Below are 25,276 nucleotides of genomic sequence, written 5' to 3' on the forward strand. Positions count from 1 at the left end.
CTTGGGGGTTTGGAAAATCCAGGGTTGCGGGCGAGGAGGATGTGTATCGACGTATTCTTTTATAGAGAGGGTGTCGTGTTCGAGATTGTAACGGTCGAGGAGGGAGGCTTGGATTTCGGGTCCGGGAGGGACTTCAAGGAAGTCTGAGGATTCCGGGGTTTCGAGGTGGGGTGTCTGAATTTCGGAGTCGAAGGAGCGTGGCTGGGAAGGATTATTCGTGCTGATGTTGGAGCTTTCTGAGGGCTGCTGTGTTGAGCGGCGGGTGTTGCGCCGTGGGTTGCGCTTTCTAGCGGGTATCCTTCGTCTTGGTGGATTGCCCATGATGTATGGTGCTTTTGCGTGGCTAATACAGGGCGTTCGGATGCTCTTTTTAACTTTCCCTTTCCGGTCCTGAATTTATTCGTTCGATTATCTTGGACGTTTGCACAAGTGGGATTGGGATTAGGTGTGTACAGCGCGACTGTATGTTGCACTTTAGTGAGTATTATACCAGATAGGCTCGAAAATCGATCGTATAATGATTTACAATGCGATATCGATACTCCCTGCCAGCGGGAGCTCAACAAAAGATAGCAAACCGTGGAAAAGGGGAGATGTACGAGGTTGACGTTGACCACGGGCGTTGAGATATCCTTGACGAGGAGCAGGAAGGTGAAAGGCATCAAGTGCACAAAGGCACAATGGGATACCACGGGGCCAGAGAATACAATGGAACAAAGGGTAGCGGCGAATAGTACAAAGTTGTCGGAAGAGTAACAAAGGACAGAAGCTGTAGACCGAGGAAGTGGAGTTGAATAGAAGAAAGAAGTTCGAGGATGGTGATGGAACAAAGGGATCAAGACGTACGGTTAGAAAGAGAGGCTATGATTGTGCGAACCTAGCTTGTTCGAAGTGGATGACAATAGGGGAACAATAGGTAGTCGTATTGCGGAGGAGATGAGTGATGCGAAGGGGATGAGTGATGCGAAGGGGATGAGTGACGCGAAGGGGATGAGTGACACGAAGGGGATGAGTGATGCGGGAGGGGATGAGTGATGCGGGAGGGGATGAGTGATGCGGGAGGGGATGAGTGATGCAGGAGGGGATGATGATGCCCGTGGGGGGGCCTCCATTGTGCTGATTCTGGGGACACTGGCCCCGTGCTAAGAATATGGATATCGATGTCCAGAAGCGCCGAGGGGAATAGTGTAGTAGTGATGACCGCCCGCGAGCGAACCTTGGATGGTTAGCACTAGTGCTATGGTAGTCAGGCGCTGGGCAGATGACTTACAGTGACGCCTGCTATGTCCCTTCCTTCACAAGACATGATCGAAGGAGAGTAGCTCGTCCAAACAAAAAGCCCTTGAATTTTCCCTTCCCAAAAAGAGCCTATCTATGTATAACACCTATAAGCCTATACAAGAAAAGGGGCACTCCATCACTGATTGATTGCTCGACCCTTCCGTCCTGTATCCTAAAGCAGACCCGCCATCTACTCGCTCCCGAGCCTCGGTTCCCTGCCAGCTACTTCCTAGGCAACTCCGTAAACACCCTCTTGAAAATCTTCTTACTATTATACAGATTCACCAGCCTCAACCTCTCATTGTCCAAATGCGCGCTGTCACTTGCCTGTCCGCAGGGCAGTTGCGCCGCTGGAGCGCCGAACTCCTTTTCCAGAAACCGGATGCTGGGGATACTGCCGCCCTCGCGGATGTATAGGACCTTGCTGCTACCATTCTGCTGCTGTTGCGGTGGTGACATTGGTGCCGCGAATTCCGAGGGTGTGTCGTCGACAGCAGGGCCGGCCGAGCTGTTGGCGAGCATGTTCGACGTTGCGGGTTCGGGGCGGTCGGAGCTCATTTGCAGCGCGGCTGCCGAACTCCTTCTTCGTGCATCTCCAACAGTCGCCGCCGTGGACCCCCAAACCGAGCGGATCGCCTTCTCCAGCGTGCGGAAGATCTCGTTATTATAGTCGCCCAACCAAGGTTCGGCCTGGTGATCAATCGTTACTCTGAGACTATTCTTGCTATCCAGTTTCGCGAACTCGGAGTGCAGGTAGGAGACCAGAGCTTTGGAGACTTCTGATGACTCTTGGTTAGGCACCAGGCGGATGGACAGAGACGCCTTAGCCAGACGAGGGATGATGGTCGAGTTATCCGGGCCCGAGGTCTGGTAGCCGTGGATCGTGAGCGAGGCTTCGCGCCAGCGACGCATGAGGGACAGGGCGAGGTGATCGGGATCGCCGAGGTCCGGGTTGCTGCGAAGGAGGGTGTCTGTGATGTCTATGTAGAGTTGTTTTTCCTGGGCTGTGAGAGGGAGGATGGGGTCATAGAATCCGGGTATCTGTACTTTGCCATGCCGGCCTAGCAGTGTAGAGAGTAGCATGGTGAGGTCCTTCAGGGGTTCGTCGAGCAGCGCGCTGCCATCTACACCGCTGTGAAGATCTGGGTGCTTGCTTTCGATCTGGACGGTTGCGTGGATAACGCCTCGGAGACCGTATGTCAGGCACGGCACATGGTCGTCCAGCCAGTAGCTGTTCGCCAGGAGGATCCAATCGACATTTCCGATCAGGTCTTTCTTCGCTCGTACAGCCTCCTTGAAGCCGCGGGAGCCGCATTCTTCTTCGCCTTCAATGAGGAACAGGATGTCGGCGTCCAAAGATTGTTCGTTGGCCAGTTCGTGAGCTGCGTAGATGGCTGCCATGATGGGACCTTTGTTGTCCGAGACACCTCTGCCATACAGGTAGCCGCCCTCGCCTGTCAAGGTGAAAGGGTCGTATTTCCATTTAGCCTGCTCGTTTTCGGCGGATATAACGTCGTAATGGCCGTAGAAGAGTATCTTCTTCCTGGAAGCTGCAGTTGCAGGGTTGCCCCTGAATTTCGCGAAGACGATCGGATTGTAGGGTTCGCTGGTGTTGAGCATCTCAGTGACGGCGCCAAAGTTCTGGAAAACAGAGCGCAGGAAGGAGGCTCCTCGTCTGCAGGCTGCGCGGTACTTTGGCAGAGATGATACCGTGCGGAAGGAGATGAATTGGCTGAGAGACTCGACCATGAGGTCTGTCTCACTTAGTACTGGCAAGGTCATGGGGGTAAGGAATCATACCATTACTCGTCCGCCTGGGTGTCGAAGACGGCTCCGCACAGTCCTGCACGTTCCATATGGCTATCGTGCTGTCGTTACCGCCAGACACGTACATAGGCTTTCCATCAAAATCCGTGAAGGCAGATGCCAGAATCAAACCATTGTGCGCCTTGAAGGTGGATACTGATTCATAATGCTGATTGAATTTCTGCTAACTGTAAGTGAATGTAATCACGCTCAACCTCTCTAATTTCCTTACCTGAACAACGCCAGACACACCACCAGCGAACAAGAATCCTCCACCAATGCTCAGAGTTTGCACATCGCCCGTGGTGGCCTTCAGGCTCCTGACCAGCTGTCTCGTCTCAAGATCCCACACATTGACTTCTCCGCCTAGACGGCCGCTGTAGAGGAATGTGCCCTCTCTTGCGAGCGACAAGATGGATTCTCCTTCCTCTCTTCCGTCCTCGAGGGTGTATGCCAGAGATATGGCACCCCTATTTTTCGTATCTGTGCGCCAGAGATTAATGCGGCCATCGCCTCCTCCTGAAACCAGCACCTCCTCGGATGGCGCCTCTGGAAGCATGTCCCTGCCTAGCAACATGCAGTATACATAGCCGTAGTGGGCAAATTGTCGTATATCATACTTATCAATCTCCAGATTCTGTCCACCTACCGCATCGCGTAGACTGGTCTCAGCCGCATTGGGACGGGGAGTCTGGACGCCTCCTGGACCGGCCGAATCGAAGAATCGGTCTCTGCGCTCGGAGGGGTGGGATGTGAGGAGCGGTCGGGGCCGCGCATCCTTCTCTTTGAGATCGTACCACTGAGCCCAGTCAGCATGTGTCTCCGCTTAGGGAGGCGAGATCTGTACTTGGATACTCGTGTTCTGGGCTCCAAGATAGAGGGTATGGTGGTAAGAGGAGTAGGCGAGGCAGAAGATGTCGCCAACATCGTAGGTAGACCAGAGGGTGTACAGGCGTCGGAATGAGGTTGTTGACCAGACCTGAGAGGTCAGTCAACTAGTATTTTAGCAATTGGTCTTATACGCTCACATTGACGATTGGGTCGGTGGCGCTTGAGAAGAGCAGTGACTGGTCGTGTGACAGGCACAGTGCGAGGACGCTTCCCCGATGAGCCTCCAGCACTCGCCGCCGCTCAAAGGTATCCAGACTGTATACTAGTATCTCTCCGCCCTGCGTTCCAGCAAAGATGCTCGTGGCGGACACGGCGAGGGCGAGAATGGACTTGTCGTGCTTCAGTTGATGGACGAGGCAAGGCGCCCTGTCCCCATTCTCCAGAGCCGCCGTTTCGGACGGGGCAATGGCTTGACGATCGATCTGCTGCTGGAGAGAGACATGTCGGGGAGAAACATCTGTCATGGCGGTTCCAAAGTCAGCCGGCGCATCACCACTTGGACGAGTGTCGTCGGAACAGAGCCCAAGCTCCCGCCGGACCCCGGCCTAGCGTCGCGTTCGCGGTGGAGACGACCACAACTCCCACTCTATCCATGTTCTCAAATATACGCACCTGTTGCTTTGACTCTGGTCACCACGGTCGGCGGACGACGGACACCACGGGAGACGTCCTGGGCGGTGATGGACGAAAAGTGGTACATGGCGCGGCCGACGGAGCTGCAGGCGGTTGAGGAGAAACGGAGGTGGTCCCAGCCGCCATAAGAAAGAGAGAGGGCTGCTGGCATGGCACCTTTTGGGACACACCGCTTTGCGATCACTGCACAAGGAGGGTTTCTATGGCGAGCGAAGGCTGGCCGATGGCGAGCTCTTGATTCATTATTCCGGAGATGTGAAGATGCTGCGGCAGAGTCATTTTCTATCCCTTCTTCTTCTTCTTATCTGTCTTCTGTCTGCTGCGCTGTTGCACGGCTCAAACGATGAGACCTGTGTTTGCGGGCAAGTGAAGATCAAGCACGCAATGCCATGTACTCTGTAGTTATCCATCTTCTATCCATCCTGTCTCAGGTAGCCTTGGTCTCTCGTGCGAGATTGTGCTACCTCGCAATTGAGATTACACATGACGGAAAAGCTTGTGAGTCAATTTGATATTGGCGAGGTATGATCTGGAGCACGGAGTATCCGTAGAGCGATGATAAGGGAGAAGAGCACCGCCACACACACCCCGCCTCAGCCACAATTGACGACGACTTTCCACAACCCGATTTGGACTTCACTCCCTATTTCCATCTGGACCGACCGGCGAACGACACCTCACCAGTTGACCACCCACAAATCACATGTTGTGTGAATCCCCGATCCCGATTCCCTCTCTGCTCACCATTCGGCGTCAATAAATGACACGCAACGCAGCGCTGGGGGGCAGCTGTGCGAGGCGCTGGCCCATCCAACGCTCCTGTAACAGGGCGACACGCCAACCACGCCAATAATTCCACGCCCGCATAACGCCCCAACCCCCGGCTTCCCCGGCCCAAGACATCTCATTGCTGGCTCGACTCTCGATTTGACCGAAGCTTCTTTTTTGCCTCACCTGCGGCTGCTCCAGGCGCCCAATACCACAGTGATATTGGAATTCCATCGCCTCTCGTGGAATGGCTGTCTGATAAAGGCCCGCTCCCGGACCTCTGTGCTGTGCTGTTTCACCGCTACCTCCAACCTCGACACCCCCAGCTGCACTCACCACACAGCGTCTCAAACGCCCGCAGCCCTCCCTGACCGGACCTGCATCCAACAGAGCCGCCCGACGTTGCACGACACCTTCTCTTTTCTTACATTATCCTATCTCGCCATGGGCATCGGCGAGACCATCACCGTCATCAACAAGTCCGGCAAGATTGTGAGCAGCGTAAGTATCATAGGCCCTCCCTCTCTATCTCCGTCACCCTCAGCCCTACTATATCCCAAAGGCATGCTCACCCCTCCGCCCTACAGAGCCGCCACATCATCGACGTCTTCAAGGAAGCCAAATCCGCCTACCGCGAGCGCAAGGCCGAGATCCGCGCCGAGCGCCATGCCGCCCTGCAGCAGGAGAAGAAGCTGCGCGAGGGCATGAGAGCCTTGCAGCTGCAAGACAATAATGCCGTCGACCACGACGACGTCCGCTCTCGCGCTTCCTCGCGCCGCTCAAAGGGTACCCATCGCTCGTCAAGATCCCACAGACACCACCACCACGACGGCGAGCCGAGACGAAGCAGCAACCACCATCACCCACTCCGCTACGACTACTCCGCCTACGACCTCGATCCTCACAATCGGGAGCCCGCACCCCTCACCCGCCGCCACACCGAGCTCCCTCTCCGCCATCATCATCCTCCCCCTTATTACAAGCCCACGCACTCCCACTCAGAACCGCACATCGACATGGACCTCGCCTACGGCGACCTCCCCCCTCCCTCCCCCACCGCTGCTTACAACGAAGAAGACCTCCACCTCCAAGCCTCCAAACTCACCCGCCTCCTCGAAGAAGCCCACTGCCTCCACCACTCGGTCAGCACGACCATTGACTCGTTGCAAAAGAACCCCGACGCCCTCGCCGCCGTCGCCCTGACCTTGGCCGAAATCAGCAACCTCGTCGGCAAAATGGGTCCTGGCGTGCTGACCTTTTTAAAGGGGAGTTTCCCAGCTGTAGCGGCGCTGTTAGCGTCGCCGCAGTTCATGATTGCGGCCGGTGTGGGTATCGGCGTTACCATCGTGGCGTTGGGGGGTTATAAGATTATCAAGAAGATCCAGGCTGTGCCGAGTCAGGGGGAGGGGCCGGTTTTGGAGGAGCCGTGGCGGGGGGCTGGTCCTGTTGGTGGTGGATTGGACCAGCTCGAAGAGCTCGAAACGCAGGAATTGAGCCGCATCGAGGTATGGCGTCGGGGCATCGCGGACGTCGAGGCCGAGAGCGCGGGCACGACGGTGGATGGCGAGTTCATCACGCCTGGAGCTAGTAGGCATTTGGTGGCTGTGGGCGTGCTGGAGGAGGAGGAGGTGAGGTCGAGGAGGAAGTCGAGGGTCGGCAAGGGGGAAGAAACTGAGAGTAGGAAGAGCCATCGGTCGAAGGGGGCGAAGAGTTCTGCTAAGAGCAGTAGTAGCTCATCGAGGAGTAAGTCGACCAAGGAGAAGAGTCGGAAGAAGGAGCCGAGTGGGTTGAGGATGCTGTTTAGGAGTCATACGGCGCACTGAAGGAAGGAAGAGGAGGACGGGAGCTGGGTTGGACATGAGAAACTATGATGGCGTTTTGGATGTTCCGCGTTCTTTTGGCGTTTTGGTGCATGTGACGGTAGACTCGCGTTCAGCATGGTGGAGTTGGGCGATTACATATCCATTATCCATGTTTGACCACGCTACCTATGTAGCTGGGATGGTGTACTGACGTTTCGCCTCTTCCTTTTGCGCGTCGTAGTTGTCGTCGCGTAAAAACAGTTTCGCCATGCTTTGCTCTTTTTCGTCGTCACCGTGGTTTTCGAGGACGTCAAGGGTTTCTTCTGCTAGTCGGATGGTATTGCGCGTCGACTCTTCGATGCGAGTTCGTACTCCTACCACTGACCCAACGCCTATAGTCCCCGCATCCTAGACGGATCGCCAGTCGTTCCTCCTAAGATAGAGTGCCCCGGGACTCATGAACAGTGGAAGTTCAGAGGCGACCGAGAATGGACTGACCACAGCCCGCGTTAATAGTCCACCTTGCCGCTAAGCAAGAAGCTCCAACCAAAATGATATGGTGGAGGGCGCCCGAATCAGCCTATCTGCGACCCAGCCAACCCAGCGGGGCATTTCCTCTCGAATACTCTATACGGATTTGAACAAAGCCATCGATGCATATTGCCAGCATGGCAAGCAAACCAAGGGATACGACAAGTACGGGAAGAATATGTTTCGGTATCCAGAGGAGGGACACCCGCAGTTTTATGGGGGAGAGGGATTCTCGATGCATTTGATTTTTGGGGCGAAGACGGTAAATGATGGCGATGCGGAGCCGTATGAGGATATAGGTTGGTGCAAGTGAGTGATGACTCGGTGGGAATGTGGAAGTGACGAATTGCTGACGTTTGGTTAGGGATTATGATTGGAAATCAGGGAAAGATGATTGCACGTACGCCTTAAGGAGGCTGTATTAGAAGTGTATAGGTCTGAATGAGATCCGTGGGGGAGAGTTTACATACAGATGTGTGCATTACAGATCGGTACACGTAATGCTGAGGAATTGAGTGGGGAGAGAGGACATCGAGCGGGCTGTATGTCCTGATGTGGAGGAGACACACGGGCGCAGGCGAAGATGGCGGAGTTCACTTCGTGAAGACAAGAAGACCTTGATGTGATATATAGCTACACGGTCCTTATACATGTTTCCCTGACATCTATCCAATCTCTGGGTATCTCAATATCCAATCAAATGCACAACCAACACCAAACAGCCATCATAGAACCGTACAAACCGCAAATCCTTAAGCATCCTCCAGCTCACTGAAAGCCTCAGGAAACTTCTCCCGCAGAAACTCCTGAACCTGGGGATCGGCACCGCATTGAGCTTGCTGCGGGAAAGACACTACTTTTAATCCCTCGAGTGAGCGCGCTCGGCTCAGCGCAACATATGCTTGGCCTGCTTCAAATGTTCGGGACAAGTCCACTTCGACTTTGTCTAGTGTCATCCCCTACGGAGCGTTAGTATCTGAGTGCGTATATATGACGGAGAAATTGGCGTACCTGGCTCTTATGCGTGGTGATCGCATACCCAGCCATAAGCGGGATCTGTGTCCTTGTCAAGAGAGTATACGGTTTCGAGTCTCCATACTCATTGACAGTACAATCGGCGTAGATGACGCGACGTTGGCCATTGTTGAAGCGCACCTCGGGCCACTCCTTGCACTCGGCCATATTGATGAATTTCTGAATCTGTGCTTCGCGGTATTCGGAATACGCTCCTGCCAGGGTCAGAGCCGGTCTGAAGCCGAATTCAGAGATCATCTTCTTGTCGTCGCTGGAACTCGCTTTCGGCATGAGTTTTTCGTCATAGGGAACAAAACCTTGGATGGTGCCTTGTGCGCCGTTGACTAGACCGGCGGTGATGTCGAGGTTGGCGAGGAGTACGACGGCCATGCCTTTCTTGAGGTGGACTTGGGAACTGTATCGATGTTCTTTCTCTTCCTGTTGCATCGTTAGCGTTGGGAATGCGGCGGTTGAGCGAGACGCTTACCAAGTCAATCAGGGCTCCGTCTTGGTTGACGCGGCCCATCCTTTCCAGATTGCGGTGTTCCTCATTCCAAATGAATTCATCTACACATTTGTAGGTGCGTGCTCTCGACTGCAGCTTGCTGAAGCGCTCATAGTTGAGTCTATTAACCTCCGCTCTGGAGCCAAACAGCTTGACTGCATTCGCGTTGACGCCTTTGGTCGGGTGATTGAGCAGAAGGTTTACATCTGCTGTAGTCAATGGTCGGCCTATGCGTAGTTTCTGGAGTAAATTGATGAATATTCTGTCGCTTTGCCTGTGGATGTTGGTAAGATTGACATGGACAAAGTTGCACTCCTTCCAAGCTGCACTTCTGAAAGCCCACTTGTCTCTGTCATGATAGACGCCATGTTCGTCACAATGGTACTCATTGGAGTTTTTCTTCTTGAGTTCCTTACCACAGTGCATGCAGTGTTGAAAAGGCTTCACCGGCGGCAACTGGCAGAAGTCCCCTGTGACAACAAGTTGGACGCCTCCAAATGCCCTGCCATTCCCCCTCGCTGCTTGCATGAACCTATGCATGCGCTCAAAATGCAAGTTCTCAACCATGCTTATCTCATCTATTACTAGGACATCGGTTTCGTTCAGCCTCTTGTACACATGTTTACCATGCGCCAATTTGAGCAGCTCGTCCAGCATTTTCTTGTGATGGCCGGGTACCCACCCCATATACTGCCAGGTAGTCGTGCCATTGACGGCCAGCGCAGCTCGTCCTGTGGGCGCAAGTATGTTCACCGTCTTTCCTCTTTCTTTGAATTTCTTCACGAATGCTTTAAGGACTGTCGACTTGCCACATCCTGCGGATCCTGTGTAGAATACATTCCGCCCGCTCATGATTAGATCAACTAGATCTGCCTGCTCCTTGCACAGAGGGGGCTCGTCTGCAGGTGTTGGTACACTGTAAGTATGACTCGTTGTCGTCGTCATCGGGACTGGGGGAATTTGTGTGGGCGGAGTATGTGCTGGGACAGACACGGTTCCGTTTACAGCACTCAGGCTGTGATTATGCACCGCGGTGGCGGCAGTAGGTTTCTTCTTCGAAGGCTTAGCAGTCGATGATGGTTGTGAAGGGTATATTGCAACGCTGCTGTCAGGTTGGCCCAGGTGCCGTATCTTCCCCATGGTCGGTTCATCCAATCGTTGTGGCAGCGCAGAGGCGACAGATTTATGTACCATAACCGCGCGTTTTGCTGCTGGTTTTGGCGGAGAACTGAGGTCTAGGACGATTGGATTGACCTGAGTGCCTGCAAAGGATATGGGCATGTCGACAGAGTCTATTCGGTGCAGCTGGGGTGCATTCTTTGCGGATGCCATACTTGTCTGGCCTTCTTTACCCTCCAGTCTACGTTTCTTCTTCTGATGAGGCTTCTCTCCCTCGGGGACCTTCTGCCGCTTCTTGCTTCCATTTTCTGATACGGGGCTAGGTTTTTGCTCGGCAGTGGCTACTTGTGTGGGGATGCGAGCATAGGTAGAGGCGGCTTCCCATCGTATGCTGTCGTTGACTGAGGGTGTGCGCACAGCAGCGCTGTGCTCATACCATTGCGGAGCAGGCGTATACCACGCCTCGTCATACCCTTGGGTTTCTGGTTGCGCAGGTGGGTGGGAGGTGGGCGCCCCGCAGCTCGGTGTATGAGGTACTGAGGCATATGAATGAGACGAGTATGGAGCAAACTGGTCCCAAGAAGGGACGGCGGAGTGGTAAGTCGGATGCTGTTGCCACTGAGTCCAGTTTCTGGAGTGGTCCGTATAGGTAGAATGATTTGTGTCAGAAAGCGGACTTGCCGCAGAGCCAAAGGTACTAGTTCCTCCTGAATTGTCTGTTTGAAAATCAGCATCCTTGACCGCACTTGATAGTTCACCGGTATCTGTCTCACATGTGTAATAACCTTGGTACCCTGCCTGAGGCGGATGGGCTTGTGAAGCATGATTGAGGGCAGGCTGCACGCCCTTTGTCCCCTTAGACATGCTTTCCATGCAGAGCTATCAGATTCTCGGAGTTGCAATGAATACCCAACCAATATCAAATCATCAAAAATATGCCACAAGAATGGCAGAAGAGCTCAGGAGAAGTGAAATACGAATCGCGTCGCTTCCAATTGCGGGAGACGCGATGTGCAGGGATGCGTGTTCAGGCCTAGCGCGAGGTCACGGGCACTACTGAGCTTGGCATGAAGCTTCACGGCAACCGCAGTTGAGATCCGAATCTCTTATTCTGTCCTAATAAGTCCTCCACAAACCATTTCCGCTCTTGAATATAGCACCGTGCTTATCCCACATTTCTGCAGCCGATTTAAAAGAAAAGCTAAAAGAAATCCGAAAGATACCGAGCGTTTGAAGCTTGCAACTTTGCTCTTGACCCCACTGCGGGCAGGCATCAGTACCTCAACACCAATAGCGGCGCTGTGTATTGCCGTAACCACGGAGCGGTAGCACAACTGGACAAAATGGTGGTTGATCCGGAACAGTCACCGTTCTTCAAAGATCGCAGGGCTCAAGGCTGCATTGTCGTCAGAGGTAGTCCGGCTTGCGCTTATCCTACTTGCTTGTACTCACAGAGAATCAGAACTTCCCAAGTTTGACCTCGAATCATACATATCCAATTATGACGGACCCACTCGCATTCTCCGACTTCGTCACATCGGCTCCCACTCTCCATACCTAGCGGTCGACGCCTACCGAATGGCAATCTCCCAAGCCAAAGAAGGAAAGAACGTACAACTCTACACAGACCTTGTGGAGCAGTTCAATCAGATTGCGCCGGATGATCCTTTGGCAACAAAAGATGATGCATGGGTGGAGAAGAAGAAGCAAGACGTCAAAGCGGAAGGCGAACGACTGAACCATGAACTGAGGGCGTACAAGAACAATCTCATCCAGGAGAGCATAAGAGTACGCAGACCGCCCATGACTTCTGCCTTTGTCCGGGATGCTGATAAACCTCACAGATGGGCAATGAGGACCTTGGCCATTTCTACGCTGCATGTGGCGACCACGCAGAGGCAGTGAGGGCTTTCAACCGCATGCGAGATAACTGCACGTCGCCGAAGCAGATTGCGGATATGAATCTACGACTCGTGGTGAATTATATTGCCCAATCGGCATGGATGGCGGTGCAAACGTCACTGATAAAGCTGGAGGCAGTTGGACTGAGGCCAGAGGAGAAGAGCAAACTGGATCCCGTCATATCAGCCTGCTATGGCCTCTCGTACATGTGTACGGGAAACTATCTCGATGCTGCGAACAGCTTCATCAACACTTCGTCTTCCTTCATGACTATGGAGCCCGTAGGTGGTGTCCAGTGGCAGAGGGAGGTTATATCCGCCAATGATGTTGCTGTCTACGGCGGCCTCTGTGCGCTCGCATCCATGGATCGCAATGAGTTGCAGACCAATGTCCTCGGGGACTCAAACTTTCGCAATTTTCTGGAGCTGGAGCCGCATATTCGTCGCGCCATCACTCTCTTTTGCAATTCCAAGTACAGTGCCTGTCTTGAGGTTTTGGAGGGTTACCGGACCGACTACCTCTTGGACATGTACCTGTGTGATCGCTTATCGGTAATCTACGGCAAGATACGCACCAAGAGCATCGTGCAGTATTTCGTTCCTTTTAGCTGTGTGACTCTGGAGGAGATGGCATCCAAGTTTGGAACAGGCGATGAGAATGCAAGCATCGAGGACGAGCTGGCGAAGATGATCTCGACGGGTCTGCTTAACGCTCGCATCGACCTCGTCGACGGACTCCTCATATCCCCCCCGACGAACCTGCGTCACGATGTCCATTCCAACGCCCTGGCGATGGCGGAGAAGTACGAGCATACACTGCAACTGCGGTTGACGCGTCTCAATCTATTGAACGCAGGCATGAGCATAAAGCCGGATAAGTCCAAGGAAGGAGGTCCCTTTACTCCTGGGGAAGGTGGATACGCGGCGCTCTGAGTGCGGGCCGGAGTGCATTACGGGGTGCATAGCGGGACATGGTGTAGGCGTTTCCCGGCGTTCATGGCAAGACGATCAAGGTAAACACGGGTCTCAATGATCTTCTGTATTCAGCTTTGATAAGCATTCGAAGACTCAATACCCGTCGAAATTCACTCTGCATTAGCACCTTGTTTGCATGTTGATTGCCGTCACTGCATATCGAGATGATCCCTTCCTGCGTTGTCGTCGTGAGAAATGGGAGTGTCAATCCATCTGAAGAAAGCTAATAGTACATAGTCATGGCACGAGTTCTAAGTTGTAAGGGTGAGATTCAAGGCTGCCCACCGCAGTGCAGGTTGACTGGATGCGGTAGGCCGCTACAAAAGGCAGGAGCCACCAGGGCGCACAGCTACAGAAAAACCCTTCTCCTCCCCCACTGACACTTTTACTTCACCACCAACATACTCCCAGGCCCCGACTCTTGTGAGACAGAACCTACACCAGTGGGGACGGATACACTTTCGTCGTCCAGTTTTCGCTTTCACCTTGGCAGAAATGGAAAGCTAGTAAGTGCCTAGATCAGTGTCCGCATACCGCGCCCCCAGGCACCTTCTGCAAGCCTCATTGAATTGACAAGCAGCAGTTGGTCAAATCAGCATTCCCAAGATCTCGGGTACAGAGACGAGTCCTCCTGGAACGACGACCAGATGTCATGCAGAACTCGCGGATTGTTGAGCGGTCCTCTTCCGGCGTCCCGCTTCCATATGCGTGTGTGTGTGGTTCCAACTTGCAGCATCCCGCACTGTACCCCTCACCCCACCAGCATCTGGCCAGCAGTCTAGTCGGCGATGGTTCGATGTGGATGCCCAGGGTTAGCGACCAAGAGTTGGAAGCCGATTTTGCTACTCCCCAGAGAGTGGTTCGATATCAAACACAAGGCCGGATTGCGAAGGGCTTGTGACCCACACACAGTGGCGCTCATGTCTATGGCAATGTGCCCAGGCGTGTTGCGACACCAGAGTCAATAATGGGAGGGCTCCAGAGCATAGGATCTCATGAATCGAACGGTCCACCGGTCACCTTGGCTTGAGAGCGTGACATCGATGCAAGGCTGTCGAACGGAGCTTGCAGTTGTTTCCTACAACAATACCTAATAAACTACGGAGTAGTCTTGACAGATCTACCTACTAGGGCCGCGGGTTCACATGAGGCGATCACCCACAGCATGCCGCGCAGCGCAATTGGGGCTGCCAGCAAAACTGCGATGTACGAAAGCGAGTCAAAGTGTGGAGGGATCGGAGATGGCGAGACCCGTCCTACCAAAGTCGACATGCCTCGTGACTGACAATCGCTGTATTGCGATTATCAGTCCGTTTCCCCGCCGCTGCCATCTCCCATCGGAAGCAAGCCACCAGGTGCGGGTGTGGATTTGTCAAGTCAACCACAAGAACTGGCTCTTGTTGGGCTCCATTCGCTCTACCATAGTAGTCGACGATCTCGACCGCGAGGACGCAGGCATGCCTCAGGCCATGACTATCCACCTGGGCAGGCTTCAAATGATGTGTGATAAGGCAAAGGATGTTTGTTCGTTGCCTGAACTCTTTCTGCGAATCCGTTGCCGTTTTTTCAAGCGAGAGTGGAGTGCTGCGAATGGAGCCGGCGTTTTCGTGTGTGGACACTTCTGGGACGGGTCAAGAGGCTCTTCGCAACAAATGAGGGCGTGAGGAAGATTGACCCTGCATGGCACGTCGCAAAACATGTGTGTTTAAGGAGAACGAGGCGACGCCGCGAGTGCCACGACAGGGCGGAAACGCAGACCCTCGTCGATTTCACTGAAAGCCGGGACTATCGCCAACCCAGAAAGGCATGGTTTCGCATGGTCGTCTCTTATGGCTTGCGGGAAGGATGCATGGGATCTCTGCTGGGACCCGTGGACGGCGCCAAACCCACCTGGCCGGAGTTGAGCTGCTCCCAAAAGGGGCATCGCTCTCTTGCCAGCAATCAATTCCACAACCACCCCACCTCTCCCTCGACGCCCTCAACAAGCCTGCAGCGGTCACGCCGAACAACGGCGGCGGCCTTCTCACCAGCTCTGGCAACCAGTCGACTCAACGGTTGCTCACCCAACTCACGTTCGCAAACGACAGTTTTGGCGAACAGGTTCGTCGAGCCCCTTGCAGGTTCTCGGCCTCCTTCACGCCAGTGGGAGATTGAAAGACTCTTGTCACCCCTCAGGAGTCAGAGTCCCCAAAGTTGGCGCACCCTCGCAACACCACCACTAACATGTCTGGTCGCACCCACCATCCGGGCGGGCTCGTTATTATGCTCCGTAGATTGCAATTCTTTGCATTCCGCAGGTGGTACTCCGTACCTCCTTACGGAGTAGTTCCCACAACCATTCATATGGGACCAACACCGGAGCCGTGCATGGTTTGTGAATGCATCTGCGACGTTTCATTGGCAGATTACCCACCCTGACCCTCCAATATTGGTATCATAGCGAGCGACCACGGCCTGCGGATCACCCGTTACTACGGCATTGGGCACTCCATGCTCACTGCACAACTTGAACCACTGGGTCCATGCTTTCAAGTCTCGTTCCCCTGTTCTGTCACTCTGTGCACTCTTCTCGAAGCGGACCGTCAGTGCCCGCGTCAACACGTCCGAAGAATGCCGGGAATTTTGTGCACCCATATCCATGATGGGTTCCTTGTGAGAATCGAGAATGGATTCTAGTTCCATGGGACTGCGACAAGTTCAAGCAAGGTCAAGCGAGTCCCACATGTTACCATGGTAGCACCAACACGACTGAACCATCTAAGATAATTCCCACGACAACTCTTCCTTTCTGGCCTTCACGGTGAGGAGATGCGTGGCATGCTATGATCCAATGCATCTCATGTTGGCAAAGTTGGTCATGTCTCAAAAGCACTCGCTATCAAATTGTTGGCCGCGCCGTGGCTCGAGGGGCCGGATCGTCTCAGTGGGATGTGGTGTGTGGTGCTAAGGGCGGGCTCACATTCACCCGATGCTTACCGTTAAGATTAACCCGATCAGCAACCCATCCGACAGCAAATTATGGCCGGCGACTTCCCTTAATAGAAACATTTTGATGGCTCAATTCACCAATGAAAACCCACAGCATGGACAACATCAAGTCAAGACGAGACGAGGCCTGCACGCCCCATGGAGTTCCGGTGAAGACATCAGGAGTCGGGGATCGAGACGCGAAAGCCGGGCGCGACCAGGCTCAACGAAATCCGTGACGACTGGGACCCTCTCTATGGCAAAGGAGGATGCTGGCGACCAACAACTGTTTTGGCAATACCTTATTGGCGATGTGGCCGTGCAAAAGCCCCTCGTCCCGTCTACCACAATCATTGTGCACATGACGCCGATTTTGGAGACCCCATCGATCGCTGATTCGCCAAACCCTGCCTCTATATATAGAGCCGTACCGCTCTGTGGCGGTGCCACAGCCACATATCCTCGTATCTTGAAGGAACATGCCTAATCTTCCACCTTCTGTCTGGAGACAAGCTCCTGCTTGTTGAACATAATATTAGAAGCCTTCAAGGAAGCAATCATAGGCGGGGTGGCATCTCATGACGTATGGGAATCGAATGGATGGAGAGACTGACTTTCAACGCCACGCCCCGTTGTCTCTCTTGTACGAGATCCTGGGGTAAAAATAGATGCCATTCGCATTCCGGCTTCAGCAGTAGTACTGTGTATGGCGGTTATTCGATCCGCCAGCAGGATGGTGGTGGTGAATCGCAACAATGGCAGAGTCGTTACTCCCGTACCCGTCTCTCCATGTTTTCATAGTCGCCGGGTCGATGCTTTCTCTTGGCCGGCACCGCAACCCCAAAAATAGCAAGTTGAGGTCGTAGGGTAGGACATGTGCCTGGCCGGTCCGGAAGGACAATGATGCCACAGCAGATGGTGCGACTGCGATGCATGGCGATGTATACTCGATACAGGTACGACGAGGAGCGCGTGGACTGTTACAAGACGTGCACTGTAGGAATTGGCACGCAAACCATTACCGTGAGAGTCTGACCCGGTGCGTGAGCATGGCAGGAGGTGTTACATTGTATACCTTGGAGGAGAGAGCGGGTGATACAGTACCAATGGCGATATCCATGCATGGAGGAAGCAGGGCCAGTTACACGGCCGAATGCAAGTCCAGGACTGAAGGAGGAGGAAGCACAGCGACGACAGGCTGTGGCAGTCTATCTTGCGAACCGTTTTGGGGTGAAGCACGCCTCTCGTCAACCTTATCCATTGCGGCGGGCCCTGAGGGGGGCAAGGACCACGAGGGTCAGGCAAGCTGCTTCTACGGTTCTGTAATGCTTACCCGGGCCCGGCAGAACCCACGGCCTACTAGGCAGCGTGGGAGTAACGGGACGAAAAGGCTCCAGGATGACGGCCGACGAGCAAGAGTTGCAAGGCATGGGTTCGGACGGCCAATTTACTTGTACACCATTGGATCCCAACCATGGACGCTAGGGCCGGGCAGCTTTGCGAACCACCATATCGGCTATACCCTACTCCGTACTTACTCGGTGGATTACAGACGAGCAGGAGATGGGGCCATTTTCCTGCTCCCCACGCTGGATTCATGATGATGAAACGGACTCGGTGGTCTGCAAATCTGAAGTCTGACGGTCGGACAAGGAGGGGACTACCGGAGACTACTTCGGTATCGTTGTCTCGACTTGATTATCACATTGTTGATGGATGGAAACGACAGGCTCGCGACTCCGACTGCCGAGCTTTCCTTTGCAAGTGTGGCATGATGCAGACGGGGCATGTGGACGAGGCTGGCGATGGTGACCTTTGTGGGTGTGAAGCCTCGCAGGCTCCACGGTGGTCCAGCCTTACCGGTATCAAATGATGGCAGCGGTGAGGCCGCACCACGTGATGCAGTGGGGAATTGCAATGCACCCGACCTCAAGCCTCACGATAGTGGAATTTACTTACTCGGTGCCCAAACGAGGGTTTGGCGATTGGACGGCAGTCATACTACTCGGGACTACAGTAGGACTCTTTTTTAAGCGACGAGGAGAAAAGAAAAGAGACGGGGGATGAAGAGAAAAAGGCTAGCAGGGAGCACCGGTGTGGCAGGATGGCTGTCCCAGGGTCCGAACAAGTCGCGGTGTGGGTGAGGGCTGCTCCGTAACTGGTACTGTGGTCAGAAGCTTGATCGGTCCGTCGTGGTGGTGGTGGTGGTGGCTAGGGTGTGGCTGGTGGCATCGTCTCGTATCGACGGCGACTCTGGATTGGGCAAATGGTGGTATTCTTAGGACACGGCAAAGCCGCTAACCACCAATCCCGCCAAATGGAAAACACCGCTAGTTAATCGACGACTAGGAGGAGAATGTCTAAGTACTTGCACCGCCACACACACCAGCAGCCACGCCGACCCTCACCAGCCCTCTCATCGCCCCATGTCTCCACATTCCCCCCTCCGTTAGCACCAGCCCAGCCCAACCAGCGCTTGACACCACCACGACTGTTGTCCTCTGTGTCTCTCTGTCTCTCTCAATCTCTTCATTACTCTCCATCTCCCCACGGCAAATGACGGATCCGACGCCTCCTGTCTGGCATACAATGACGGCGCCAGGGATCCCCAGGACACGCAAACACGCAAAAAATCACAATGCTCGCCGAAGCGGTGTCGCGGGTTGCACCATGGTCTGCATCGTCTGCACCTCTCTCCCAGCGGCAACCACCGTCCCGCTTGTCTTCGCCCGATTGGGACGGGAGCCTCTCCCCACGCCGGGTCCTGGAATGCTCACTGGCTCCTCGCGCCTGGTCGTCGTCGCTTCGGGCAAGCTGGCTTGCAGACGTGTTGCTCGCTGAGGCCGCGCCGCAGCAGCCATGTGCAGGGGAGGCTTGCACCTCACCGCACCCTCCCGGGAGTCCTGGCCGCCCATCTTACCGTCGAGCGGTCGGGGCGCGCGATCGAGGCGGAGGCCATCTGGAGCCCAGCACAGAGGCCCCCGACGACACTCCCCACCCCGTCTTGCTTTTATTTTCCTAGCGTCATTGCACCAGTCTGCCACTCACGCTGCCACGGCATGCTCTGGCCAAGCGCCTCACGCATCAGGGCCAGCAGCCAGCAAACTCACCCCAAGGGTCAAAGGGCCCTGGCGCAAAAGTGGCTTTTGCTCTCCCACTACTTTTACTGGGGGCCATGGCCGCATCCTAGGGCGGCCTTTGGACAATACATATATCCAACTTCGCCCCCCTTCGACATCGTGAAGCAGTCCAGGCCTTTTGATCAGCAACCCTTCTCCAGGCAAGACGCCCTCCTTCGACACGGTTGCCCAGCTCCAGACCAGAACCCATACGGAGCAGCATCCTTCCCCCCCATCATCGCCCGTGTGCGACTAACCCCAACCACGCCCGCCCTGTCTCCCTTCGCTACCGGACTGCCGGCCTTCCGTGTCCATCGCCATTTCGAGGAGCTCGCATGTGCCATCAAGAAGAGAGATTTCACGCCTCATAGATACCCAGAACGGAGAAGATAGAACACTGACCAGTTGTCCCATTTCACCTCGCCGACCCGTGTCACGGTTCCACGTTCCGAGCGCCCACGGGATAATCCTTCAATTCCATGTAAGCTCCCGCCTGGCAGATTCGACATTTCCTTCCTGCTCTACAAGGTCCCTCAACCCCATAACAAGCAACCGCCCTCTCTTGGCCTGCCATCGGTGACTGTTTATGCTGACTGCAAGTCTCTAAAGTCCCGCCCGACCTGACTCCATCGTCTCTGCTTTCGCCTACCCTTTCGCGGTTGACTTCCCTCCACCATGGTCGACTATCACCCCTATTCTGGAAACATGCCTCACGACTTCGACCTCTACGCGCCTCAGGAGCAATACGAGTTTGTTCCCACAAGTCAGGCTTTTCTGCCTTCCAACTATAGTATGGATCCCTCCTTCAGCACTCCCTATGAGCCCGTCGACATGGCACCGATGCCCGAACCCTTGACATCGCAAGAACTGCAACAGCATTACGACGCCATTGCCCAGGGTGTCAAGCCGGCCTATCAATACACTCCCCAGGCGTCACCAAGCACGCCGTCGCAGACCTTTGAACAGCCTCCAGTCCTCTCCACCTCGTCTGAATCCGGTGCATCCGTCTCTTCCTCCAACATGCCCTCGCCCTCTCTGAACCCTCAGTACACCGAGCCATGGAATCCCATGGCCAACGGCTTAGGCCTCCCCATTCTTCAGAGCACGCCCGGCTTCGAGTATGAAGGGCTTGTCGCCGAAAAGGTCACTGGCTGTGTTGGTGAGTCACCCGGAATCTCCTCACAACTCTCATCCTCTCCCATTCCTTCTTCCTCCTCGAGAGGTTCCATTCAACCATCGCCGCAGCGCGAGGCGCAACAAAGCAATGTATTTAAGCCACCTATCACGCCTGCGTCATCGACGTGGACCAAACATCGGTCAGCAGGGAGGCGCAATTCCATCTTATCGCAGGAGGTGCTTCCCGGGGACATCATTGAGCAGCCGTCTCCAGCTTCTTATTCTACGAATTCCGTCTCTTCCTCTCCTAGCTTTTCGAGTAGTCATCTCTCATCTTGTCGGTTCCCTACCCTGCATGCTCTTCTTCATACAAGTCCTCCTGCTCGAGGGGCATCGACTAACGACACTTTCCAAAACAGATCCCAACCTCGTGCAGCCCTTCATGCAGTTCCCTCAGTCACCATATCCCGAATTCCGCACGACCCCTTCACCCTACTTCCCGATCGAGCATCCCCCCTCGCCTGCACTGTCCCACGTTTCGTCGCAGAGCCAACGGCCCGGATCTAGGCAGTTCAAGAGGGGTTCCCAGTCCCCCTATCTCCACACCCAACAGTTCCAACCATACCCACTTGGCCAGCGGCGGAGATCGGATGCTTCCCTCCACTCTCAACAATCGGGCGCTAGCCGCAAGAGCGGCAGCCACGGGATTGACGACGAGACTCGCGAGAAGGGACTCTGCCCTCTTCCAGAGTGTGGGCGCGTCTTCAAAGACCTGCGCGCGCATATGCTCACCCATCAGAATGAGCGACCGGAGAAGTGCCCAATCGCTACCTGCGAATACCACGTCAAGGGTTTTGCGAGGAAATACGATAAGAACCGCCACACCCTGACACACTACAAGGGAACCATGGTCTGCGGCTTCTGTCCTGGATCCGGCTCGGCGGCGGAGAAGTCGTTCAACCGAGCCGACGTGTTCAAGCGACATCTCACGTCGGTGCACGGCGTCGAGCAAAACCCGCCCAACAGCCGGAAGAAGTCGCCGAGCGGAAAGAAGGCCCACGCCGGCCAGCAGAATATGACGGGTACTTGCTCAACCTGCTCGGTGACCTTTGCCAATGCGCAAGAGTTCTACGAGCATCTGGATGACTGCGTCCTCCGCGTCGTGCAGCAGGCCGATCCCAGCGAGGCCATTAACCAAAGACTGCTCACTTCCGTCGCCGAGGACAAGGAGGTTGCCAACACCTTGGACAGGAATGGCTTGTCCAACAGCGTCGAGTACACAGTGCCCAACTACGGCGAGGACGAGGACGAGGACGAGGAGGACGAGGAGGTTGATGCCGACGACCACAACGACGACACGTACGGTGTTCGTCGATCCCGCTCAGGCAAGGGATCCCTCAAATCCACCAAGAACCATTGACAATCAGCACACTCCCGGGGTGTCGCATCGCACGCCGGGAGTGGCAACACATCCAAAGTGACGAAGACCTCTGGTGGGAGGGGTCTTCGGGCCGGGCTGACCTTTTCCAAGGGCGGCGTGGCGATTACCGGGTCGGGGCGCAAGAGGCGCAAGAACTACCCCGTCTCGTGGGGCTGCCCGACGGACCGGATGAAGATGAAGAAGCGGGTGCTCTGCGTCTTTGACGGGCCGCGACGCCTGTGGAAGGACGACATGATGCTCGACCAGGAGTTTGAGGTGCGCATGAAGCTGCCCGACGGCAAGTCGTACGTGACGGACCTGGATGTGCAGACGCTCAAGCGGGCCGAGGCCATCCATGGCGCGACGCCCGAGGAGCGCGGCCCTTATGTACCGGACTATGGCGTCGACGCCGTGGGAGAGAACGAGGCGGACGACTTCGTGTCGGGAAGTGTTTGATACCCCCCCAAGACCTGGCTACCAGCTTGGCTGGCACGCACATTGAGACGCCGCAACGACCTTATTGTTGTACTTTTACCTCTTCACGGATACGCCTGTTTGCCTCGCATCCTTCTTCATCTTTGACTTGGCTCTTCTTTTCTTCTTCGTTGGCGTTTTCTCTTCTTTTCCTTTTCTTTTCCTTTAGTTACGTTTGTTGATACCATTTTCATTCCTTTTTGGAGGATACTTATTCTTCGCTGTTCTGGCCATCCAGGGGAGGCGTCGACGACTCGTCATGACTTGCTCTTCTTCTTCCTCTTCTTCCTCTTCCCCCTCGCCTCGGACAAAGGGACAAGAGGGATCATTGATTCTTTTCTTGGGAGGGAAAACAAAAATCTGTGGGGTGGGTTTCTTTGGGATATGGGAATAATGTGTATGACATGGGGACTTGAATTTTAGAAAGGGCTGGACCGGCAAGGGGAGGGGAGGGATATGCATGTTTTTCGTGCTGGCGCGCGCGCTCTGGGGGAGGGTTCGTGGTGGTTTGGGAGGGCCTTCCTCATGAGCGTAGTCATTCGTAGCGGGTAGCGTTCTGGACAACTGAGTTGTTTTTCCGTCGCTTCATGATCATCATCCTCGTCTTCTTCGTCGTCGTTGATGTCGTCGTCGTCGTCGTCATTGATGTCGTTGTCTTCGTCGTCATTCTTTGGCCCATCGGGTGAGTCGTCGTGATGGTCTAATATCTTGACTTGGGCATGTTATTGGAAGGGAGTTTTTGAACGGGAACTGGCGTGCTCCCTGGTTTTGGAAGTGTCGGCGGGGGAGCAGGAGGAGGGGGGACAGAGAGTGGAGGGAACTTCTTATATGTTTTCCACTACTCCGTACGCCCCATTCTCATGCTCAAAACGTGGAAATGAGGGACTTTTTATCCAAAGCTTGGAGTTTATTTCGCTTTGGGTGCTTTTTGCTGCTGCGCCTGCGAGGCGTGGCGAGGCAAGGCAGACTTGGACTTTCACTGCGCTGCGCTGCGCAGCACTGCACAGCACGGGACAGGATAGGAACAGGATAGGCAAGAAAGGAACAAAGAAAGCGATTCTTTGCATCCATTCCGTCATCTATTCATTCATTCATCCATCCATCCATCCATCCATCCATTGCCCCGTCCTCTCCTCGCAGGTAGACCAACCAACTAGGTAACCTGTACCCACAGCCTCAAATTCCCTTCACAGCCAACGCAAGAATTGACTCGTCATCGTCATCCACCTACACCCATGATGTCGTTCTTCCGCTCAACGCTGTTGGGTTCGGGATATACAGCAATGGGAAGTCTGCAGGGGTGGAAGCACTGATTGGCCCTCGTTGCACGAAATGGTTCTTGGCGGGGAGGGGGGCTGGGGGCTGTACGGTTCTTTTATTGGGTAGGGTACTAGGGACGGGTACTGAGGGGGGTTGGAATTGATTGGGTGAGAGTGACTGATATCGAAAACGAGAGGGAGGAGGGAGAGGAGAGGGACAGGGAGGGAGAGGAAGCGGAGAGTAAGTGCACCGCCGGACTGTAGATGTGCGGCACAGTTCTCCATCCTTCTCGTCTCGCCGGTTGAGCCGAGTGCGGTGAGTCGAGTTGAGTTGAGGCGGTGAGTTGAGAGCGCTGTGCGGTGTGCGGTGTGCCTCATATGAGCGGGTTTCCAGGACAGACAAACAAATCTTGAGAACGGTGGTGGTGGTATTGGTGTGGTATTGTCGAGTGCGGTGCGGTATTCTCGAGTGCGGTGTGGTGCGGTACGGTGAGGGTGCGGTGCGGCTTCGACGTGCGCGGGTATACTGTGTATATAGATCTGTTCTACATGTACCATCTTCTCTGTATTTGCACAGGTTCGGTGGATCCGGGCAGGGGAATCGTTGCTGGATGAGTATGTAGTACCTTAATTGAATAAAAGGCATGGGAGGGACGACAGGGAAGTGGAAGTAGAAGTGGGCGAGGTGCGTTTTAGTTAGCTCGTTGAATTGGGTGGGTGGAGGTGTTTTTCTGCTGTAGAAGGGTTTTCTCTCCAGTAGACGGTATTTTCTATAACTGTACATGGCTTGTAGCTTGTAGCACATACTAGACGCACATAGGTAGAAAATCATGCGCGTTTGTCCCTGCGTTAATCTTTAGCCCTATCCTTAATTTTTCCACTCATCTTCCTCACCTATACTACATTCCTAGAGAAGAATTCCCGTCCGCAATGTAAGCCCAATCGTACGAAGCATAACAACCCTCTTATTCTTTTCTTAATAATTCCTGCTATAACCTATTATACCTATAGCCTATAGGGCTCTTGTAACTAGGATAGCCATGTTATAGTCTGTAGACTCAATACACTTATTGATATTAAAAAAAAAAAGAAAAAAAAGGGGTTTTTCTAGCGACTGTGCGCGTAGAATAACCGAAGTGAAGGAACTAGAAACCAATATTAGTCAACTACTGTCTAGTGCTCACTTATGTGTTAACGTATGTAAATTACACATATCCTGCTGCGTTAAGCTTATTCAGATCTTTTACTTACCCAATCCAAAAGTCGCTTCGGCTGAAAGTACTAACCAGGATGGCAATCTTGCATGAATCCGCATCTATTAGAAGCTGCGGAACTCTTGATTGCGTCCTGCTATTGCAATAGGATACTGATGCTCAAGCGCTATTGATTATATATTTGGAACTAGATAGAGCTTATAATAAGTCTTATAATATAAGGTTTCTTGTCTACAGCATAAAATGAGTCTTTGTACAAGATGGACAAGAACTCTATATAGTGTACATATTTTTTGGATAAAACGACTTCAAAGTATGTAGAAATAGTTAGAACACAGAACATAAGAGTATTAGCGTAGTATTAAGATATGTGGATGGAGATTGAAGTACTTGAAGATAGGTACCTCATTTATTTCTCGGCAAGCAGTGTTTTTCTACCAACAGTGAGGGACGTTACATAGACAAGTTCTGTAGAACAATT

General features: G+C 54.0%; 8 protein-coding genes across 8 annotated transcripts; 7 read left to right on the forward strand and 1 right to left on the reverse strand.

Annotated features, from left to right (window-relative positions):
• Window positions 1–1,149: 1,149 nt before the first annotated feature.
• Window positions 1,150–4,467, reverse strand: EI97DRAFT_431347 (beta-Ala-His dipeptidase). The gene is made up of 6 exons (XM_033797911.1): window positions 4,116–4,467; window positions 3,935–4,066; window positions 3,320–3,886; window positions 3,082–3,268; window positions 1,271–3,035; window positions 1,150–1,216 (listed from the first exon to the last, which is right to left on the reverse strand). Exons 1-5 carry the CDS (start codon window positions 4,440–4,442, stop codon window positions 1,504–1,506), a joined length of 2,745 nt encoding a protein of 914 aa, XP_033656687.1. The 5' UTR covers window positions 4,443–4,467; the 3' UTR covers window positions 1,150–1,216; window positions 1,271–1,503.
• A 1,251-nt stretch (window positions 4,468–5,718) lies between these two features.
• On the forward strand, window positions 5,719–7,398 carry EI97DRAFT_228488 (uncharacterized protein). Its single transcript, XM_033793930.1, has 2 exons — window positions 5,719–5,880; window positions 5,967–7,398. The coding sequence occupies exons 1-2, from the start codon at window positions 5,824–5,826 to the stop codon at window positions 7,200–7,202; spliced, it is 1,293 nt and encodes a 430-aa protein (XP_033656688.1). The 5' UTR covers window positions 5,719–5,823; the 3' UTR covers window positions 7,203–7,398.
• A 4,057-nt stretch (window positions 7,399–11,455) lies between these two features.
• EI97DRAFT_431351 (PCI-domain-containing protein) lies at window positions 11,456–13,355 on the forward strand. Its single transcript, XM_033797912.1, has 3 exons — window positions 11,456–11,763; window positions 11,813–12,138; window positions 12,195–13,355. Exons 1-3 carry the CDS (start codon window positions 11,694–11,696, stop codon window positions 13,182–13,184), a joined length of 1,386 nt encoding a protein of 461 aa, XP_033656689.1. The 5' UTR covers window positions 11,456–11,693; the 3' UTR covers window positions 13,185–13,355.
• A 2,560-nt stretch (window positions 13,356–15,915) lies between these two features.
• On the forward strand, window positions 15,916–17,125 carry EI97DRAFT_431354 (uncharacterized protein). The gene has a single exon (XM_033797913.1). The coding sequence runs from the start codon at window positions 16,195–16,197 to the stop codon at window positions 16,678–16,680; it is 486 nt and encodes a 161-aa protein (XP_033656690.1). The 5' UTR covers window positions 15,916–16,194; the 3' UTR covers window positions 16,681–17,125.
• A 117-nt stretch (window positions 17,126–17,242) lies between these two features.
• EI97DRAFT_440615 (uncharacterized protein) lies at window positions 17,243–17,794 on the forward strand (the record flags this gene model as incomplete). The annotated part of the gene is made up of 1 exon (XM_033799645.1): window positions 17,243–17,794. The coding sequence occupies one exon, from the start codon at window positions 17,243–17,245 to the stop codon at window positions 17,792–17,794; it is 552 nt and encodes a 183-aa protein (XP_033656691.1).
• An 841-nt stretch (window positions 17,795–18,635) lies between these two features.
• Window positions 18,636–19,143, forward strand: EI97DRAFT_228595 (uncharacterized protein). Its single transcript, XM_033793931.1, has one exon. It carries the CDS (start codon window positions 18,750–18,752, stop codon window positions 19,032–19,034), a length of 285 nt encoding a protein of 94 aa, XP_033656692.1. The 5' UTR covers window positions 18,636–18,749; the 3' UTR covers window positions 19,035–19,143.
• Window positions 19,144–19,831, forward strand: EI97DRAFT_228604 (uncharacterized protein). Its single transcript, XM_033793932.1, has one exon. It carries the CDS (start codon window positions 19,253–19,255, stop codon window positions 19,703–19,705), a length of 453 nt encoding a protein of 150 aa, XP_033656693.1. The 5' UTR covers window positions 19,144–19,252; the 3' UTR covers window positions 19,706–19,831.
• A 156-nt stretch (window positions 19,832–19,987) lies between these two features.
• EI97DRAFT_371773 (zinc finger-containing protein) lies at window positions 19,988–22,304 on the forward strand (the record flags this gene model as incomplete). The annotated part of the gene is made up of 3 exons (XM_033795311.1): window positions 19,988–20,465; window positions 20,848–21,641; window positions 21,915–22,304. 3 exons carry the CDS (start codon window positions 19,988–19,990, stop codon window positions 22,302–22,304), a joined length of 1,662 nt encoding a protein of 553 aa, XP_033656694.1.
• Window positions 22,305–25,276: the final 2,972 nt, after the last annotated feature.

The sequence above is a fragment of the Westerdykella ornata genome (genome assembly GCF_010094085.1).
Source record: "Westerdykella ornata strain CBS 379.55 unplaced genomic scaffold EI97scaffold_4, whole genome shotgun sequence".
In the NCBI taxonomy this organism is placed as follows: domain Eukaryota; kingdom Fungi; phylum Ascomycota; class Dothideomycetes; order Pleosporales; family Sporormiaceae; genus Westerdykella; species Westerdykella ornata.

Coding starts and splice junctions, on each gene's coding strand:
- EI97DRAFT_228488 (XM_033793930.1), top strand. CDS start 5,824: ATGGGCATCGGCGAGACCATCACCGTCATCAACAAGTCCGGCAAGATT. Junction 5,881..5,966: donor CCGGCAAGATTGTGAGCAGC/GTAAGTATCATA, acceptor TCCGCCCTACAG/AGCCGCCACATCATCGACGT.
- EI97DRAFT_228595 (XM_033793931.1), top strand. CDS start 18,750: ATGACGGATCCGACGCCTCCTGTCTGGCATACAATGACGGCGCCAGGG.
- EI97DRAFT_228604 (XM_033793932.1), top strand. CDS start 19,253: ATGCTCTGGCCAAGCGCCTCACGCATCAGGGCCAGCAGCCAGCAAACT.
- EI97DRAFT_431351 (XM_033797912.1), top strand. CDS start 11,694: ATGGTGGTTGATCCGGAACAGTCACCGTTCTTCAAAGATCGCAGGGCT. Junction 11,764..11,812: donor AGGCTGCATTGTCGTCAGAG/GTAGTCCGGCTT, acceptor ACAGAGAATCAG/AACTTCCCAAGTTTGACCTC. Junction 12,139..12,194: donor TCATCCAGGAGAGCATAAGA/GTACGCAGACCG, acceptor TAAACCTCACAG/ATGGGCAATGAGGACCTTGG.
- EI97DRAFT_431354 (XM_033797913.1), top strand. CDS start 16,195: ATGCTTACCGTTAAGATTAACCCGATCAGCAACCCATCCGACAGCAAA.
- EI97DRAFT_431347 (XM_033797911.1), bottom strand. CDS start 4,442: ATGACAGATGTTTCTCCCCGACATGTCTCTCTCCAGCAGCAGATCGAT. Junction 3,269..3,319: donor GTGTGTCTGGCGTTGTTCAG/GTAAGGAAATTA, acceptor TACAGTTAGCAG/AAATTCAATCAGCATTATGA. Junction 3,036..3,081: donor ACCCAGGCGGACGAGTAATG/GTATGATTCCTT, acceptor TAAGTGAGACAG/ACCTCATGGTCGAGTCTCTC.